Genomic DNA, 17022 nt, shown 5'->3' with positions numbered 1-17022 from the left:
TTTGTATGAATTTCTTGCAAGACAAAGTGCATAGATTTTTCTGGCAGAAAACCAGAGATGGATATGACAAAAGGGCAAGAATGTGGTAATAATTTAAAGTTAATTCTTCTGATGTAATAGCTCCAGGATCACAAACAGGGGTTTTTAAACTTAAAATTAACTTAAAAAAAAATAAATTTGGTTTCTGAAGCTCTAAAACAGCAACTCTGTCAACAGAAGAAGTTGGCAGGTTGGTTTGGATTTTTTGACAAAGCCTGTTCCTGAAGTTTATTACCAAAGGGACTTATGAAGATAGAAGTACAGAAGTTATGGAAAGCTATTAGCAGTGAGAAAGGATGAGTTGGGGGAAGTAGTGAGGTGGAGGAAATTTTAATTCTAGCTAGAGAGCTTCTTTCTCTGCCCTTGTTTCAGATAATCTGTTGTTTGTTTACTGGTAGCCACGGCAGCTTTCTACTGAAGATTGCTGTACTTCAAACCAACAACAAATCACCCCACCACGCCCGAACTCTGGGGTTCTGCAGATAGCAACTAGTCTCCTATATAAGGAAAGGCCACTGATAAGCTTAGACAAAGCTAGTTTTTATTAAAAACTGAGGAATGGAGAAAGGATGATGTGTAGTGAGGAGGATAACCATCGTTTCAGCTGCAGTAAAAACAGACTAGCTGGGATATTGCGACAAGTGCAGAAAATCTGTTTGTGCCATGTGTACAAGCTTGAGAAAGTTGGGTAAGAAATAATTTTGCAACTCCCACAAGCTTCAAGTATGAGGTTGCACTCCTTCCTCACTCAGGCTTCTTTAGCCTGGGTCTCTTCACAAGTTAATAAACAAGAATTCTTCAGCTTGTCTAAAAACCCCTTCTTCCTGCATTCTGGTCCTAAGGAAGATAATTCTCTTTTCCTTTCTTTTAGTTTTCAAATGTCAAACATAATCATTACATTCTATCTTAGCTTTGAGTAATTTATATCTGAATGAAGTGCCTGTTTGCTGTCTGATAATAAATTTTCTCTGCCATAATAACAAGGTGGTGTTGAAAGTAACTTCAAAGAAAGGAATGGCCTATTTAATATTTAAACAGACAAAGGATTTCTCTGCAGGAACAATTAAAACTAGATTTTGAAGCATTTGTATTAATTGTTGTTTAATAGATGTTGTTTTAGTGGTTCAGGAAAGTATGTGTGTGCATACAAAATAAACCTAGAGTTAGTTCTTTTTCTGTGCATTTTACATCAATTATAGATAAGTCTTCTTCCAGTGTCAGTACCAGATGTGAAAAATTAAAGCAATATTCTGAGAATGAAATCAAATATATTAGACAAAAAAAAAAAAAAGAATTGTAGGAACTCTCAGTGTCATCCTATTCTGTGCATGTAAAATGTAGCAGAGGGATGTTGAGATTGGAGCCTAGCATCAAAAAGAAATTTACTTTCTCCAAAAAGAGTTGACCCCAGGGGCTGTGCATTACTTCTGCTGGGACAGGTAGATGTGTAGTAGTTGAGTAAACGGGATAACTTTGACCACTCCTAAATTGCACTTCCCTAAAGAAACCAGGTTGTAAAAGAAGGTATGAGACACTCTGTTGTTGGGTTTCCTAGCTGGTATAAAACTCAGCTCAACAGCAGGGATGTGTTAATGTGTAGGTTTCCCATCATCTGTTACGGGAATATGTGCTCTACCAGTTTGCCCTTTTCTTTCTTCTGTCTTTTCATCTTCTGTGATACAGGTAGACTCAATTTTCTGTTCCTGCTGAAGTTTCATTCAGTCTCCTTTACTTCTCTCACTCGTATTTGCATGTGAGTGTTCAGGGTTGGTTTGCCAGTAAAGGTGATTATTTTTTATTTGCTGTCAGTTGCTACTCCAAAGTGATTAAAGTCCTGGTTAAAATGCATAGGATTTCCATGAAATAGCTGAAATTGCATTCCTGTATTACGATTGATAAGTTTCTCTCTCTCTGACGGTCTGAAGATGTAGATAAGACTCTGTATATAGGAAAAGGTAATAGCTTATGTTATTATGCTTATCATATATATTTAAAAAGTAGCCAAATTTTGAGACATCAAAGTCTTCCTTCGTACTCAAGATTAACTTGCATGCTCCAGGCCTTGTTTTTCCCAGATATATCATTTAGCCTAAGAAAACATACTACTTTTTCCTAGAGACTTTGTCTTACCTTAAATCAGACCAGAATGAAATTCACAATGTTTATAATGAACAATGTAATTTTTTTTTTCTCTAATACCTGTAATTAACTGCAGTTAGCTGTATTACCAAAAAAGGCTTATTATCTGTGCAGGTAGTTTATAATACCACCGTGAGCATCTTCTACTTGGAAAATCAAAACGTACTGGATCACGTTGCACTAATTTTTAGCAGGCTTATTTTGGCAAAGGCAAATTATAGTCCAAAAGGACATGCAAAATTTCTTGCAGTAAAAAATGATGTCTTGGAGGCGTATTGCAAAAAGGAAAAAAAAAACCCTCTCTGCTTTACTGTACGCTTGTTAATTAATAGCTTAATAATTTACCTTACATAAACCTTCTCAGAAATAGATGAAAGGAAACACAGAGCAGCTCATCCTGATACCAGCTAAATTGGTAGTTATCAGCCAGGGGCTGGAAGTTACTAATTTTTTGTCCTATGCAGTTAGCATTTAATCATAATTGCTCTTTCACTTGTGCCCTACATAATAACAATTCGTAATTCAGGCCAGTAAATGAAAAGATGCTCTCTTTCTGTGGTAATAATACAGCACTTTTTATGAAGAATTCAGTTATTTTTTTGCAAAGTTTAGAGGAAAGATACATTTTTTGCAAGTTGCTCGTCACCCAGGCCTTAGCTTCTTTGACTGCTTAGAGTGTGTGTCACAAAACAGGTTAATTTCAAGTAAGGTCTAAAAAGCTGGCATTGGAAAAAGAGACTAGGATTACCAATAGCATGCGAAGAGCTTGCAAAATGGTTATATTGAACCAAAGTTTGTAGAAGCAGCTCCCTAAGATGATGATGGTTCCTGGTTCTCTTCCTCAGCTCTTGCACAGGCAAGCAAGTGGGACTTCTTGGGGTGTTTGTGAGCTCAGATGTGACCATACCCCAAGTACCTAGGAAGAAAGGAGCCTGGCTAGTGCCCTGTGTGGTTTTAGTAGCTGCATCAGTTTTATATTGCTGTGGAGATCGTGGCTGCTCAAGAGAAGCTGGAACAGTATTTCTCAGCCTGGGGGCACGTGCTTTGAAGCAAATGCTGTGTGTGGAGCAGAGGTACCTCAAGGGTTTTTTTTTATATTCCTATCTGTTTGCTGGCAGCTCTTTGTTTCTTAGCACCATCCAAGCTGCCAGCATCCCAGTGCATTCCCACTCCCCTCCTGGCAGATCCAAGAAAAGTATGCTTCCCCTCTCTAGATTTGGGAATCAGGATAAATGGTGCTAAAGTTTGGAGAAAGAAGAAGGGGATGATGTACTGGAGGGAGATAGCCATCTTAAAAAGCCTGTACAAAATGAAAACAAGGGGCAGCTGGGTGTTAAAGTCAGTAATAAAGGAGAGAAATAGGAGTGGAGAAAGGGGTTGCTGGGGGAGCTGTGGCACTTCTGAAGTGAAGCAAAGCAATGGTTTCCTTTATAGAGAAAAGGAGCCTTATGGGTAAGGATGCTGATTTTTCAGAGCGTAATAATACACCAGAAAGACAGGACAGCTTTGCTGCCAATGCCTTCTAAGATTACAGATGGGATAATCAGTTTTACAGTGTTGGTAGTTGGTATTGCAAGGCAATAGACCTTTTTATTGTCACACCCAGGAAAGTACTTCAGCTGCATTTCTTAATACTTCAGAATGCAGAATACTTCATTCTGTGTTTATTACTACCTGAAGAATTTCGGTAAAAGAAAATCCACTGAAAAGTTCATATAATGAATAGGCTGAGGGACTTAATTTTATAATGAACAGAAGAACTAAGTCTTGCACCATCTGTGCAGGTTTCAGAAAAAGTGAAGCATTCAGTAAAGTTCATGAAGTCTCCGACAGCCTTCCTACCTTATTTTGGGTGGTAGGTTTGTTTGTAGCAGACGGGTGTTCACGCATTCTGGTGATGGCACTTCTATCAGGGTAGGTGGCAGCGGGGTGTATATCACTCCCAGTTCCAGACGAATAATTTGTTGTTCGTTATGGACTTCACTTTGGGTTTGCAATCTGCATAGTTCCTTCATGATCCCATAGCTAAATGGCTTGTAGACTGTAATTTGATCATTTATTTGGTTGTGCATGATTGATTAATAAAGTATGTGTTTTGTATAAATTATTAAAGCGGTATGGGTGAATAGGAAGAAAAAGGAATCAGTTGGAGCGGTCTGGCAGTGCATATGCATATGGCCAAGGGCCAAGGGTGCTCTTTCATGAGGCCTTCCCATGGAGGATCTTTAATAAGAAGGTGGGAATTTTCATACTGATTATATCTCTGATCCACGTAGACAAGTGCATTTTATATTCTTTAGTGATTTACTTTAAAGATAAATTGTTGGTCTTCTAAATATTCTTATGATGCGCCTGTGTGTTCGGTGCCTGTTTCTCTTGCCACACCAAGGCAGTGTCAATGAGCTCCAGTCTAATTAATGTGTTTTGTTACGAAGTATTTATCAGATTTGAATTCTCCCTCAGTTGGCATAATTCAGTCACCTTTTGTTCTTTTGTTATGAGAAATGAAATATGGATCACCTGATTAATCTCTGGTTTGCCCTGCATTGTCAAAAGAATACTGGTACCAACTGATTTGCTCAGGGTACCTTATGCTGCACTTCAAAATGGTTTACAGTATTTTATCTGAAAAGCTTTTGTATCTGTAATTCATCGGGGTTTTGATACATGGTAGAGTTGCCTCCATGGGATCCAGAAGTGCTTTTTCTGCACTGCAGAGGAATTCTCTCTAAATTTGGCCAACCTGCAGAGTGGCCCGTTTTGTTTTACTTAAAAGTGTTAGCTGCCAAAATCTGGGTCTGCCGTGAGGTCTTGCCGCCACTGGTGCAGCATGCAGGGCACCAGGAAAAGCAGAAAACTGTTGGAGCATCTGTGCTGACAAATGAAGGGCAGAACCGGGGAGATTATAGCCAGATGAGACCACCCTATCGTAGCTTTCCTGCCAATTCTTTGTCATGGTTTTTCAGCAGTAGCAACATGTGTTAAAATTGCTGAATATTTACATTTCCGCTCTGCTCTGATGATTTGGAGTAGTTGTGGAGAACAAAAATTTGGGCTTTTCTGTCTGGGTTTAGCTTTTTGGCGTTTTTTTTCGTTGTTTGTTTTGGAGTTTTTTAAAATAGATAGACCAAGGACAAAGGAATGATAAAACTTTATGTGGAAAGGAAGTTCAGTGAACTTTGAAGGCAAGCCTTTGAATGTTAGGAAAAAGCAGAGTTTTAGTTGCCAGGTTCATACACATTATAATACATTCCTTCATTAAATGGTGTAAGTACCTTTCTGTAATTCACACACAAAAGAGCACATATCTGTCACTGCTGAGGAAAGTAATGCTAAGGTTGTATGGGTGATTCTAAATACAACATCAGCTTCCTTTCAAAGTGATGAACTTTATAATCTAGCTAGTTGCCAGCCTTTGCTTCATAACTTGCTTTATCAGCAGCCTTTCTCTGTTCATGACTTTTTCGCATTACTAATAAATATACTAAACAGTCTGTTACAGAAATTGAATAGTCACTTGGCCTTTGCCAAGATGAAAACTGACCATTTATTCTGCCTGTCCAGTCTCTTAATCAGGGTTTGATCTATAACAGTAAGTAGCCTCCTCCATATAAAAGTACTTACTGCCTAGTTTTATTTTTTTAAAAATAAATTACTGTGGAAGACTCTAACAGAAGCCTTTTGGCAGTCTGAATCAATTATGTCAGTGTGGTGCCTCTCCTGTCCCCCACTACTGTTTAAGCACTCTTTCATTAAAATGATCAAAAGAGAGGCAGATGCAGCCACAGTGTGAATGCAGGGGATGTGCAACCTCCTGAGCAGCACTGCCGTGCACAGCCAAGGCAGGCATGCTGAACAGTGCTCTGCTAAAGGGTGGGACTCGGAGCTAAGTTTTCAGAAATGACCCTATTTGGGTGTAAAAGATTGGCGCGTGGGTTTTTTTAATAGCAAGTCAGACCCTCCATATTAAGAAATGTCAGAAATCCTGGATATGTGGCATCAGTGTTTGGTGATTTACTTCACCTCAATTATCAATATATCCCCAGAGCTTTTCTTTTAGTACCTCTATTTCTGCAGGCATTTTATTTTGGTAACTGGAGAAGAGCAAAAAAAAAAAACAAAAAAAAACCCAAAAAAAAACCAAACCCCAAAAAAGGTCCTGACTAGGTGTCTTTGGTTTTTTTCCTTTGGGTACAAAGCCACTAGCTTTTCAGCAGTCTCCCTGTCTTCCTTAGTTGCTCCCTGTATTAGCACACAATCAAGTGAATCTCTGATTATTTTTTTTTACCACTTAAATACTTGGACATACATGATATTTTTTTTGTCATTATCTCATTTATTTCTTCTATATCTTATTTGCTGTTAGAAATCTATTTTTCTTAAGTAGCTCCTGAGACACTTCACATCTTTGTTTTGACTTTAAAATATCTGTAATTAGACTTCTTATTTTATGAAGTCTGATATAAAGCTTCGGTTACGGCTTCATGTTATGGTGTCAATTCTTCACTTAATTCTGGGTGTTGAATTTGCTAGTACTGTGGTCTCTGTTATATTTTAAAAGATGGCCAAGGTGAAAGGACCTTATGGGGTCCTAGACTAGAACATAGATTTACAGTGTTCCAGTGAGTCCGCTGCAGGGCTGGGTAAGTGCTTTTGCTTTGTGATATTTGGATAAATCTGGGCAGAGTTGCAGCACAGCCTGTAGCAGGCAGGTCTTTCAGCAAATTGGGAATACTTCCTAACTCCTGTCCGATATTTCAGTGAGGTGAAGGGGATGATATTCTGACATTTACTATCAGAAGTAGATTCTAATAGTGAATCTCTCAGACTATGTAATAATCTTACCCTGTCAAAGGAAAAGGCAAGCAGTCTCATTTTTCAGATAATTTATGGCCAACCTGGCCAAACTGCTCATTATGCTACAGGGAATAATACTCCATTGGTGGAAGAATGGGTATGATTATTTACTGGGTAGTTTTTTTTTTTCTACTTACTTTTCCTTTCTACTTTTTATGGATAAGTTATATGTAAATGTAGTCAAAATACTTCTGTATGTGATTTGCCTGTAAGGCAAAGCGTGGACAAACATTAAAATATTATCAACGGTAGACATAAATGCAGCAAACAAAAGGAAGTGCTTTTGGAAATATTTGATGTGTGGTTTTATTTATAAAGTACAAGAGTATTTCTTGAAAAATCTCCCTGTCTCTAGGAACGCATTCATCTTCAGTCCTCACCCCCCAAAAAACCAAGCAGCCAAACACTTGTTCAAAACCAATGCAAATGAAACCCTCCTAGCTCAAAGTAAACCTTAACATCGGCCACGTTCATTTTTTTTTGACCATGATGTAGAATCACTTGCAGACCATCACCTCAAATATGAGGTCACTTCATTTTGCAGTTTCGAGCTCTCTGAATGTCATTTTTGTTGGGTTTGGTATATAACTGTGGTGACGTTATTCAGTGGAAGTATGTCTTTCAGGGATCAGTTACTTCCCAGATTCTCATTATAAATAGTCAACAGCACGCAGTGATTTACTCTAGGGAGTGAGGTGGTTCAGTGAAGCCCTTCAAGTATTACGCAGAGGAGCTTTTCCTATGAAGGGCAATTAGCACATAACATCGATGTTTGTGCCTGAGTTGCATGTGTTTCAGAAAGCAACATGCTTATTAATATGACTAATAAACACACACTGTTGGAGTACTGTTGTGGGAAGGCTGAGGGTGTTAAATTCAAGTCTGTAGTTGGTGCTGTCCACTGCATTTCCCCCCGTTAATATTATTTAGAATACAGTTTTATGTTAATTGCTGTCACCATGCTGTCACCGTGGCTTGGGATATTCTGTAAATTCAGAATTCATTGAATGAGAAAGTTTTGTTTCTGCGGGGGTGTTTATCGCAGAGATGAAGATAGCATTGTAAAATTGTTTACAGGCTCTTAAAAAAGAGACTTAATTGTATCGCTTCCCAACCTTTTTCCTCTCTGGAGTTCAAACCCAGGGTTTTTTACATATTTACTATGTAACCAGCTGCGCATAGTATTTCTTCCTTCTAGCTTTTTTTCGATTTGTGCTCTAATTTGAGGAAGAATGCCCTAAATCAGACACACAATCTATTTGTCTGCTCTTAACCATGATGATTATACTAGAATAGCTTTTATTTGGCCATGGAAAAAGTGTTCTTGCATGACTGATGAGTAAATCATTTTGTTGGAATATTTTCATAGCCTGAAAAAGTGGTTTGGTGAGTGCACTGTAGAAAGAAGGAGAGCGCTCTTCTGTCTTGCCTGTGAAGCCCCTGCTTTGCCATTGTCAGTATTCTGTGTACAAGGCTCACTGCTGCTTTTGTGAACTGTCAAGTTCTTTGGCTGTTCATGCTTTCAGAACAAAATGACACGCATGTTGTTTGCAGACCGTATATGCGTGTCAGTTTAAATTCACAACCTTATCTGTGCTGAAGGTATTAGCCTTTTCCAGAATTTTATTGAATCCTTTTATATTTCATAATACCTAATATAATATCTTCACTATGTTACTCTTATATTAGTCTATAAAATGAATGAATGAAATATTTAATGACCTTGAAAAAATGGAATGTAGGAAGTTAATTCTTTTGACCTTAACATCAATTTTTGTAATTCTCTATTTATGCTGTTCTGATTTTCTTCTTGCTTTTTCTTTCAATTTCATGTTCCTAGAAAATACATAATTGGAGTTGAAAAGCAATGGGGAACAATTGTCATAAGCAAGAAGCAAAACATAATTGTAATGTCATTGTAATAGAATCCAAGTTGTGGTTTAAGAGACTACTTAAGAAACTGGTTCTCTTTGCATGGTTAAGATATTGCAGCACAGTTTTCCCTTACCATTTAAGCGAACACAGGATAAATACAGAATATTTATTATATTCTTAAGAGGACATCAGCTCCATCATGTGAATATTGCGTTCTTTCTGCTGTGTCATGATGCTTTATTTGTGCTCATGTCATCATGTCCAATAATGACATATTGGGATAATTTCTTTGCATAATGAAATACAAGATTTCTAAAACTATGTATAAAAGTTACCTTTATCTTCAAAGTTATATGTGACGAACATACAAATAGTGTTTGAAAATACAGTTACTGAACTCATGAAGGTGTTGCTTCTTTCCCCAGGGCTATTGTTCTTCTGTGTTTGTAACTTGTAACAGTCATTTCTGCCTAAAATGTACAAATGCATCTGGAGCCATTTTTAGAGACAGTTAAAAGCACATTTCTGGCAAAATTTCACTGCAAGTTGGTGAAGCATTAGAACAGGCTTCTCAGGGGGGTGGTGGATTCACCATCCCTGGACGCATTTAAAAAACACGTAGATGTGGTGCTTAGGGACATGGTTTAGTGATGAACTTGGCGGTGCTGGGTTAGTGGTTGCACTTAATCTCAAAGGTCTTTTCCAACCTAAATGATTCTAGGATTTAGGTACAGAACGTAACAGTGGAATTCTTTGTATATGCTTATCACACAAAAGGTATGCCTTAAAATGAAATGTAAAAACATTCAGACCATAATGAATATTCATCTCTATTATATAGTTATATGTGGAAGATTAGAATGTGAGTGTGTCACAGGGATTTTCCCAAAATCTTATCTCACTGTGCAATTTATACTTTAAATAGGTAGTATTCCATTTCTGGCCACTAATGTGTATTCTGAGATCTTCTTAGCCATAAAGATATGGATGTGCACAAGGGTCAGTAGCCCCACTGAGTGTCAGGTTTGATTTTCTTTTCATTTTGCTTCACATCTATTCCACTCTTGATACACGTCTTCTCAGGACTGCAATTTTTTCACCAGCAACCTGGTGAAAGTGAAGACTGCAAATGTATTTCTGCAGCATATGAAGGATGAACTTGTTAGATCAGATCCCAGCCCCATTGTAGCTACTTACTGCTGCATCTGACTGTGAAGTGGAAGTAGTCCATGCATCTTAATCCTGCTGTCTCATCAGTGGAATTGGTATTCATGTTTAAACATATCTCCTAGGGTGACATGGTGAAATGCCTTCCAGACAGACACCAGAGGGTGTTTCAGGTATCAGTCTACTCTTAAGATCAACAAGAAAAAAACCCTGTCTGATCTGGAGAGACTTGTGTCAGGTAGGACAGACCAGAGCAGCAGCAGCCCCTTGTCCTCTGCTGAAAGCACCACATCTGCATGTCTTTTAAATACCTCCAGGGATGGTGACTCAACCACGTCCCTGGGCAGCCTGTTCCGTGCTTGACCATGCTTTCAGGCAAGAAATTTTTCGTAACATCCAATCTAAACCTCCCCTGGTGCAACTTGAGGACATTTCCTTCTACTCTGTCACTTGTTATCCAGGAAGAGAGACCGACCCCACCTGCCTACAGCCTCCTTTCAGGCAGCTGTAGAGAGCGATAAGGTCTCCCCTCAGCCTCCTTCCCTCCAGGCTAAACAACCCCAGTTCCCTCAGCTGCTCCTCAGCACCATCATTAGAAGTAGAAACCGATATGCATGGCTGTCAAGATGAGTTTTGGAAGTTTCTGCTGTCTTGCATGGACTCAAATACTTTCCTGGTTATGCGATATAACAATGAAGTTTTACTGCTAGCAAAGCTTTGGTGGCAGGCTGTAGCACTTACTGAGCTTGAAAACAAACACAGACTTGTCTAGAGTAAGGTTTTTTGGTGGTTGCAAAAGCTAGTGAAAGGAACAGGCAACAGTCAATAATAAAACCAGAAACACAGAATCCAATGACTGACTTTATGTGGAGTGACGAACTATTCTTCTGCCACAATGTATGTCAAGTTACATTTTAGGATTGCCTGATACAAATACTGCAAGATACTATTTGGTAAATTGTCATCAGCTCTGGGGTTTGGGTGAGTGTTCTTGTGGAAATATAAGGAAGAGGTGTTCTGTTTCTCAGGGGCAGTGAATAACTGAAGCATTGCTGTCGGCAGCTCTGAATGCCTACCACTGCCTGTGTTTCATGGCAGCTTTCATCCTGAAAAACCAGACAACTCAAGCCCACATGCCTGTCCATTGGCCATCATTTTCCTTTGGCACAGTCCACCCTTCCAGTTACCTTACCTCTTTTCAGCCATTCTGCTACACACATTGCATTTCTCACTCCGTGCTCCCTGCTTTCCCCGCCTGTCTGACCTCTGTGCTGTTGGTTAGAGCTGAAGTCTCAGTCTGTGTTCCTGCACGATACGCCACCGGTCTTGCAACGGAGCAAGCACAGGAGCTGCTGCCTCGCACAGGAGCAAGTTACCGCGTTCAGCTAATCTGCAGTAACTTGCTCCTGTGAGAGGCAGCGGCTCCTGGCTCCACCTGCTCCTTTATTTCTCTGCATGCTCCTTTCTGGAAACCTCCTTCCTGCACAGCAGCGCCGGGATCCAGATAGCCTAGAGAGAAACTCCCGACTGGTTTGTGTCTGAGCTGCTCAGAAGTTGTGTTTTCAGCTTTGCAGTTTGCATGGCCCGGTTTGATAACCTGAGCGGACTTCCCAGGCAGCCCTTGGAGCCTGAAGGGGTCAGCGTCTGGGGTTCAGATCAAGCTGAAGTGATGTTCTCAAGATATACCTCCCGACAAGATGTGGAGGAACTATTTGACGGCTGCTTTCTGCCTTCACAAAGCACTACTTAATGGCTGGAGCACTGGTGCGTCGGTGAGCTTGTGAGCTCAGTCTTTCTTAAGGGTATCTTGAAATACTCACCTTCATCTCGGCAGACAGCTCTCGGCGACTTACCGGGGACAGACCATGTGTGGAGAAGAGGAAATGGTCAGGTTTCTTGGAGATGTGCTGCCCTCGGAAAGTCCGTAGCCAGCGGTCAGTCTACTTCCCGTGGCCAAAGCCGGTAGGAAGGTGGTGATGGTTCTGGGACTGTCCTGGCCCACAAAGCAAGGTCAGGGAGGGTGAGCTCTGTGATATGTCAGTCTCTACTGCTCTTGTAGCCCTAGGCCGCCAGGCTTCTCAGCCCGGAGCTCTGCCCCAATGCTTTCCAACACAGAGGGCTGCTTTGCCACTCCTTTATACCTCTCTCATCCCTCACGTTCCACATTCCTTGCTGTCTCACGCTGCCTTATTCCAAGTTTTCTTTCACCCAAGCCCTTAATCCTGTCCTGTATTTATTTGCATTTACCCCCTTCACATCACTATTGCCACCGCGTTTTTTGAATCGCTGTCCCTGACCGTGCCCGCTCCTACAGCCAGCTTCCCCCCGGGCAGCAGCGCCTGGCTTCTGCAGCTCGGGCGTGGAGAACACTGGCTACGGTTTACACCAGAGAAAGCCAAATCTGGGGTTCTGGGGGCAGAAAATCGGGAGTTTTGGTGGTCACCGTATAGCAGTGTTTTCTTGGTACTTGAAGGGCTTTAAGACCTTGGCATTATATTTGCAAAAGTCAGATGTGGGTTGTCCTGATACTTTCTGATTTTTTTTTATGCTGTTCACATGGAACGTAATGGTACAGCCCTAACAGGCACATCGAGCCAGAAGTCTGCTCACTTGGGTGTACAGGACAGGAGTGCAGGGAATGTAATGTTACATATGAACAGCACATCTTGAAGAACCACCGCTTCTTGGAGCGATGTTTCTTTCCTTCTGCTTCCAGAAAAAAATTGGAATTGTGTTATAATGTATTGAATGGAAGAGATAACGTATTGAATGGCAGTCTGAGCTAATGTGATTAGTTGAGGTATCTTTGTATATTGCTACATATTTTCAAGTAAAAGTAAATATATATATTGAAGTGCCAGTAGACATTTACATTTTTGACGATTGTTTCACATAATTTTAAGGTAATTATTTGAATGTGAAATTCAAGATTGTAATTGTGCTGTGAAACTGTCACCACTGTTTCTTGGGCTGGTATTGATTTGGCCAATTACAGGTGATTACACCTAGCTGCTAGCAGGGTTAGGTGTTGAGAACTGCTGATGGTGTTTTGAGAATAGAACTGTTCAAATGTGAAATTAGGTAAGAAATAGAAGACTGACATTTTAAAAGAGAACACTGGCATAAGAAAATATAGATGTGCTTATAACCAAGCCTGCCTTCCATTGGAAAATCTTCAAAGGCAAAGGGTAATTAGTTGAGAGCATTAGGAGTGAATAGTTGTATCAATTTAGACATGTTGATGTTTATGGTATAAAGTTAATTTTAGGTACTTAAAAATGCAGCCTGATGTTATGATAGAGAACTGCAAGAATGGCTGTGTGTAACCTGAACATTCCGATTGGTGAGGAGCACATCTTCATGATAATGTGGAGATCGGTTGGGCTGAGTTCCTATGGGTGAGATGGAGACTGGGACATCCTCCTCCCTCTCACCCCTCTCCTCAATGGCACATGTTTTTTCGATACTGCCACTGGTGGCTGTGGAGTGGGGGGTAACACTCCTGGAGTAGCTTGGCTGATCCAGAGCCTCAGCACTGACCCTTGCCCCCGGCTGCTTACCTGTCCAGACTCTGCTGTGTGAGCTGATTCTATGAAATACGGAGATTATGCTGATAAGACCCTAAAGTAAAAGAGCTTATAATAATAATGAGATTCAGAATTTTTTAATTGCTCAGACCATTTAGAGGCAGAAAACCAGAGTATTTCAGAACATTAGATTATCATTATATTGGGATGCTCATTTCAGCCTCATTGAGTACTTTTATCAAAAACTGACTGGTTTTGCATGTTGGTGAAAAAATGTTGAACTTCAGAATTCAAGAAGAATGTGAAAACTAGAGAAACAAAGAATGCAACCTTTTATTTAAGCAATGGAGAGTTACAAATAACTTTCTATTCCCTGAAAATTTTGCTAGCATCGCACTGAATTAACATTGCCTTTTTGAAATGCCATATAAATACAAATAAAAAAATACAAGTAAAACACTTTTCAGCCAAGGCAGTGAAAGGTGAACAAATAGTAATAAGCCTGTGCTGTGTCAATATCAATCTTATTAAGGAAGCCAATTCTTGCAGTTTGTTTGCAGGTTTTGGGCATACATAAGTGATAGCAAGTTAAACAGTGTAGACTGGATGGCTGTGTGGTCTTCTGGAAAGGCCTAAAACTATTCTAAAGACTCAGATTTTTAATGGTCCTACATTTCTATCTGGTAAAGAAAACAATGTGAAAAATGACCACATGGGAATAATCACACTGTACGTCTTCTCTTTTTTTAGGTACCTTACTAGAAATGCAGTTAGTGGATTTTTTATTTTTTTTTTCCTTTTTGGCCTTACAATAATTGCGTGCAGTTCTTTTTAAGAATACATTTTTCCTTTAAGGTGCCCCTCATAAATATTGTGACATACCCTGAATTCTTTTTACAGATTCTCTTTTAACCTTTTTTTGCTAATTACTTGTGTTTCTTTTCATTTAGAAAACCCTTAAATGTTTTCCAGGTTTGCTTTATAATCCTAGGAGGAGGTTTGATCAATATGCTGGCTTTTCCAACTGCAGACGCCTGAGTTCTGAATAAATTTGACTTATTGTGACTGAAAATGAGTGTGATATGGTCAGCATGACTTCCATATACTGCAGAACCATTGCGAAACAGTACTGATCTTCCCGATGGAGTCCGGACTATGGATGGGCAAGGGGAGGAAGGCAGCTGCCTGTCCATACTGTGACGGAAGTGCTCTGATCCTTACTAGTCTTCCCTTCATTTGGGTATTTCTGTCAATGCCCAGGAAATTTTTGCAGACCGTATCTAATTACAGAAGGATTCTTTGATGACAATATACTGTTCCACACCACTTCTTACTTAACCGTTTTATATATGTGAATGTTTCGATGTTGTGATTTTGCTGTGTTCCGCCAGTTCCCACTGTTGGTGAACCCGTTTATGGTCATATATATCATATTGCTGTCAGAAATGGAAAGAATCAAAATCATACGAAGATGTGTACATTCTGTGGGGTTAAAACGATTTACTGCCATCTTAGTTTCTGTTTTGTTTACGAAAACAGGCCTGGCGATGGTGAGAAATGAGTTAAAAGTTAAAGCTGGTTTGTATGTAGAAAAAAAATACGTAACTCAGTATGAAATAAAAGTTATATATATGCTTAAAAACATAAGAAAGAGACACCTTAGTGTCAGTCTTAAGCAGCATGATCCCTACCTTCATACTTATTTCTGGTTATTTAATTTAATTCATATTTGAGGCCATATTACTAAAGGGAATGGGATGTAAAATTGAAGGAAATATAAAATAGCAAATGCTTAATGAAAACTTGGAGCTACTGAACAGTATGATGGGGTTTGAATGTCCCTTTTAATCAAAACAGAAACCCTTTCAAGGGTTTGTCAAAGTTCTCCTTATTATGGGGTGCCTGTACTTCAGTGTGACACTTCTGGAGTCTCTAAACTAGAGGGAATGACCGCTATGCCTGTGCTTAGCCAGAACGTTGTGGTTGTCCAGTCTGAACAGCACAGCGCTCTCCTACCCTTGTTACTGGCCAGAGATGTTCTTGCCTGTCCGTTCACCCTAATGCTCCTCTGGGATTTGGAGCTTGCGTAGTAATAGCATTGACTTGCACGGGATCTGCAGAGCTCAGACTAACCCTTTTCCAGACGTACCGACAGTCAGTCGCTTGAGTCAACTTACCTGCTGTCCCTCTGGATCTTGGTGGTGGACGCAGCAACTTTATATAAAGAGTTGAAGAGAATAGCAGGCACTAACTGCATCTGGGGTTCTTTTTATATAGGAAGCCATTAGACAGTATTGCAGAGATTCTTTGTTATTTTTCTACTTGTGATGTCACTTTTGTATTACTGTGCGTATTTTTATTTGCCCTGGTCTATTTTAACTGAGGCCTGCTGCTCTGAATGTGTGTTTACTAGACTTTTCTGGTGCTGCCCCTTTGTCTCTAATAGAAGAGGCACCTGCCTGCTGTTCTTCCATGTTACTGAGTGACAGCCGTCACAAAGAAGCCTGTGAAATGATTTTGTTGAAAAGCTGTTTGTACCATAAACACAAGTTACCGGTGTGCATACATCTTTAATGCACGTCTTGCCTTTTTTGTGGTAGTTCAACTAGAATCAGATTTGCAGAGGTAGCTCTTGCTATTGTGATGAAGCTTGTTACCCTGCTAGGGTTCAGTAACAACTACTGGAGATGCAAAAAAAACCTTATGGATGTAAAGTGATATCTTAAAAGATTTTTTTCATTTTTTTAGGCTACTCACCCAGAATGTTGGTCTTCTTTATGTTGGAAACTTTGACAGACCTTTTGCACAAATTAAGGTACGATTAATAAGCTAGGGGGGGAGGTGGCTATTTAAATTATTTCACTTCTGTATCATTTAAGTCTTGTCTTAGAGAAATCCAAGTTATCAATATAGCTTCAGGAAAAATTATGGGAAATAGTGCTACTTTGGTGATGTTTACCATATTCTGGGTTTTCTTCTAGTTACATCTGTGTACTTGCCAAAGAAGTTTAGGGTTTTTTATCCTTTTGATTAATTTTTACTCTGGGTTAATTATTGGAAGGAAAATGTTTGGGGTGGGGTCTTTTTTTTTAGGTTACCTTGTCAGAGACATTTCAAAACAAAGCCACTTTTGGAACTCTGTAATTCTTTAGTGATCCTTGAGAGGGAAGACACTGCAGTAAAAAGCACAGATTGTTTTCCCGGTATGGATAGATTTATTATGAAAGACTCATACAATTGCTGGAAAATCATTTGTGGTTTATGACTTACTGTTTCTTTTCCTTCAGTCAAACTATAATAATTTCACATTTCTACTTGCCAGTTGCTAATTAGTTACTGTCATGTCACTTACGAACAAAAACATTTTACAAGAATATATGGACTGATTTTGATGGGTTTCGTTAGGATTTTTCTTAGG

General features: G+C 39.6%; 1 protein-coding gene across 4 annotated transcripts in view; it reads left to right on the top strand.

Annotated features, from left to right (window-relative positions):
- The window catches only part of RNGTT (RNA guanylyltransferase and 5'-phosphatase), a 193439-nt gene that overhangs the window by 142886 nt on the left and 33531 nt on the right, over positions 1–17022 (top strand). For 3 of the 4 annotated variants that reach the window (XM_037391363.1, XM_037391362.1, XM_037391364.1), the window contains one exon: positions 16353–16419. The exons of the other annotated variant lie outside the window; for it this stretch is intronic. In XM_037391363.1, the coding sequence (XP_037247260.1) occupies positions 16353–16419 (67 nt within the window). The remainder of the gene's footprint in view (positions 1–16352; positions 16420–17022) is intronic. 4 annotated transcript variants of the gene reach the window in all.

The sequence above is a fragment of the Falco rusticolus genome, chromosome 6 (genome assembly GCF_015220075.1).
Source record: "Falco rusticolus isolate bFalRus1 chromosome 6, bFalRus1.pri, whole genome shotgun sequence".
NCBI classification, from domain to species: Eukaryota; Metazoa; Chordata; class Aves; order Falconiformes; family Falconidae; genus Falco; species Falco rusticolus.
This window is presented reverse-complemented; position numbering and strand designations above follow the sequence as displayed.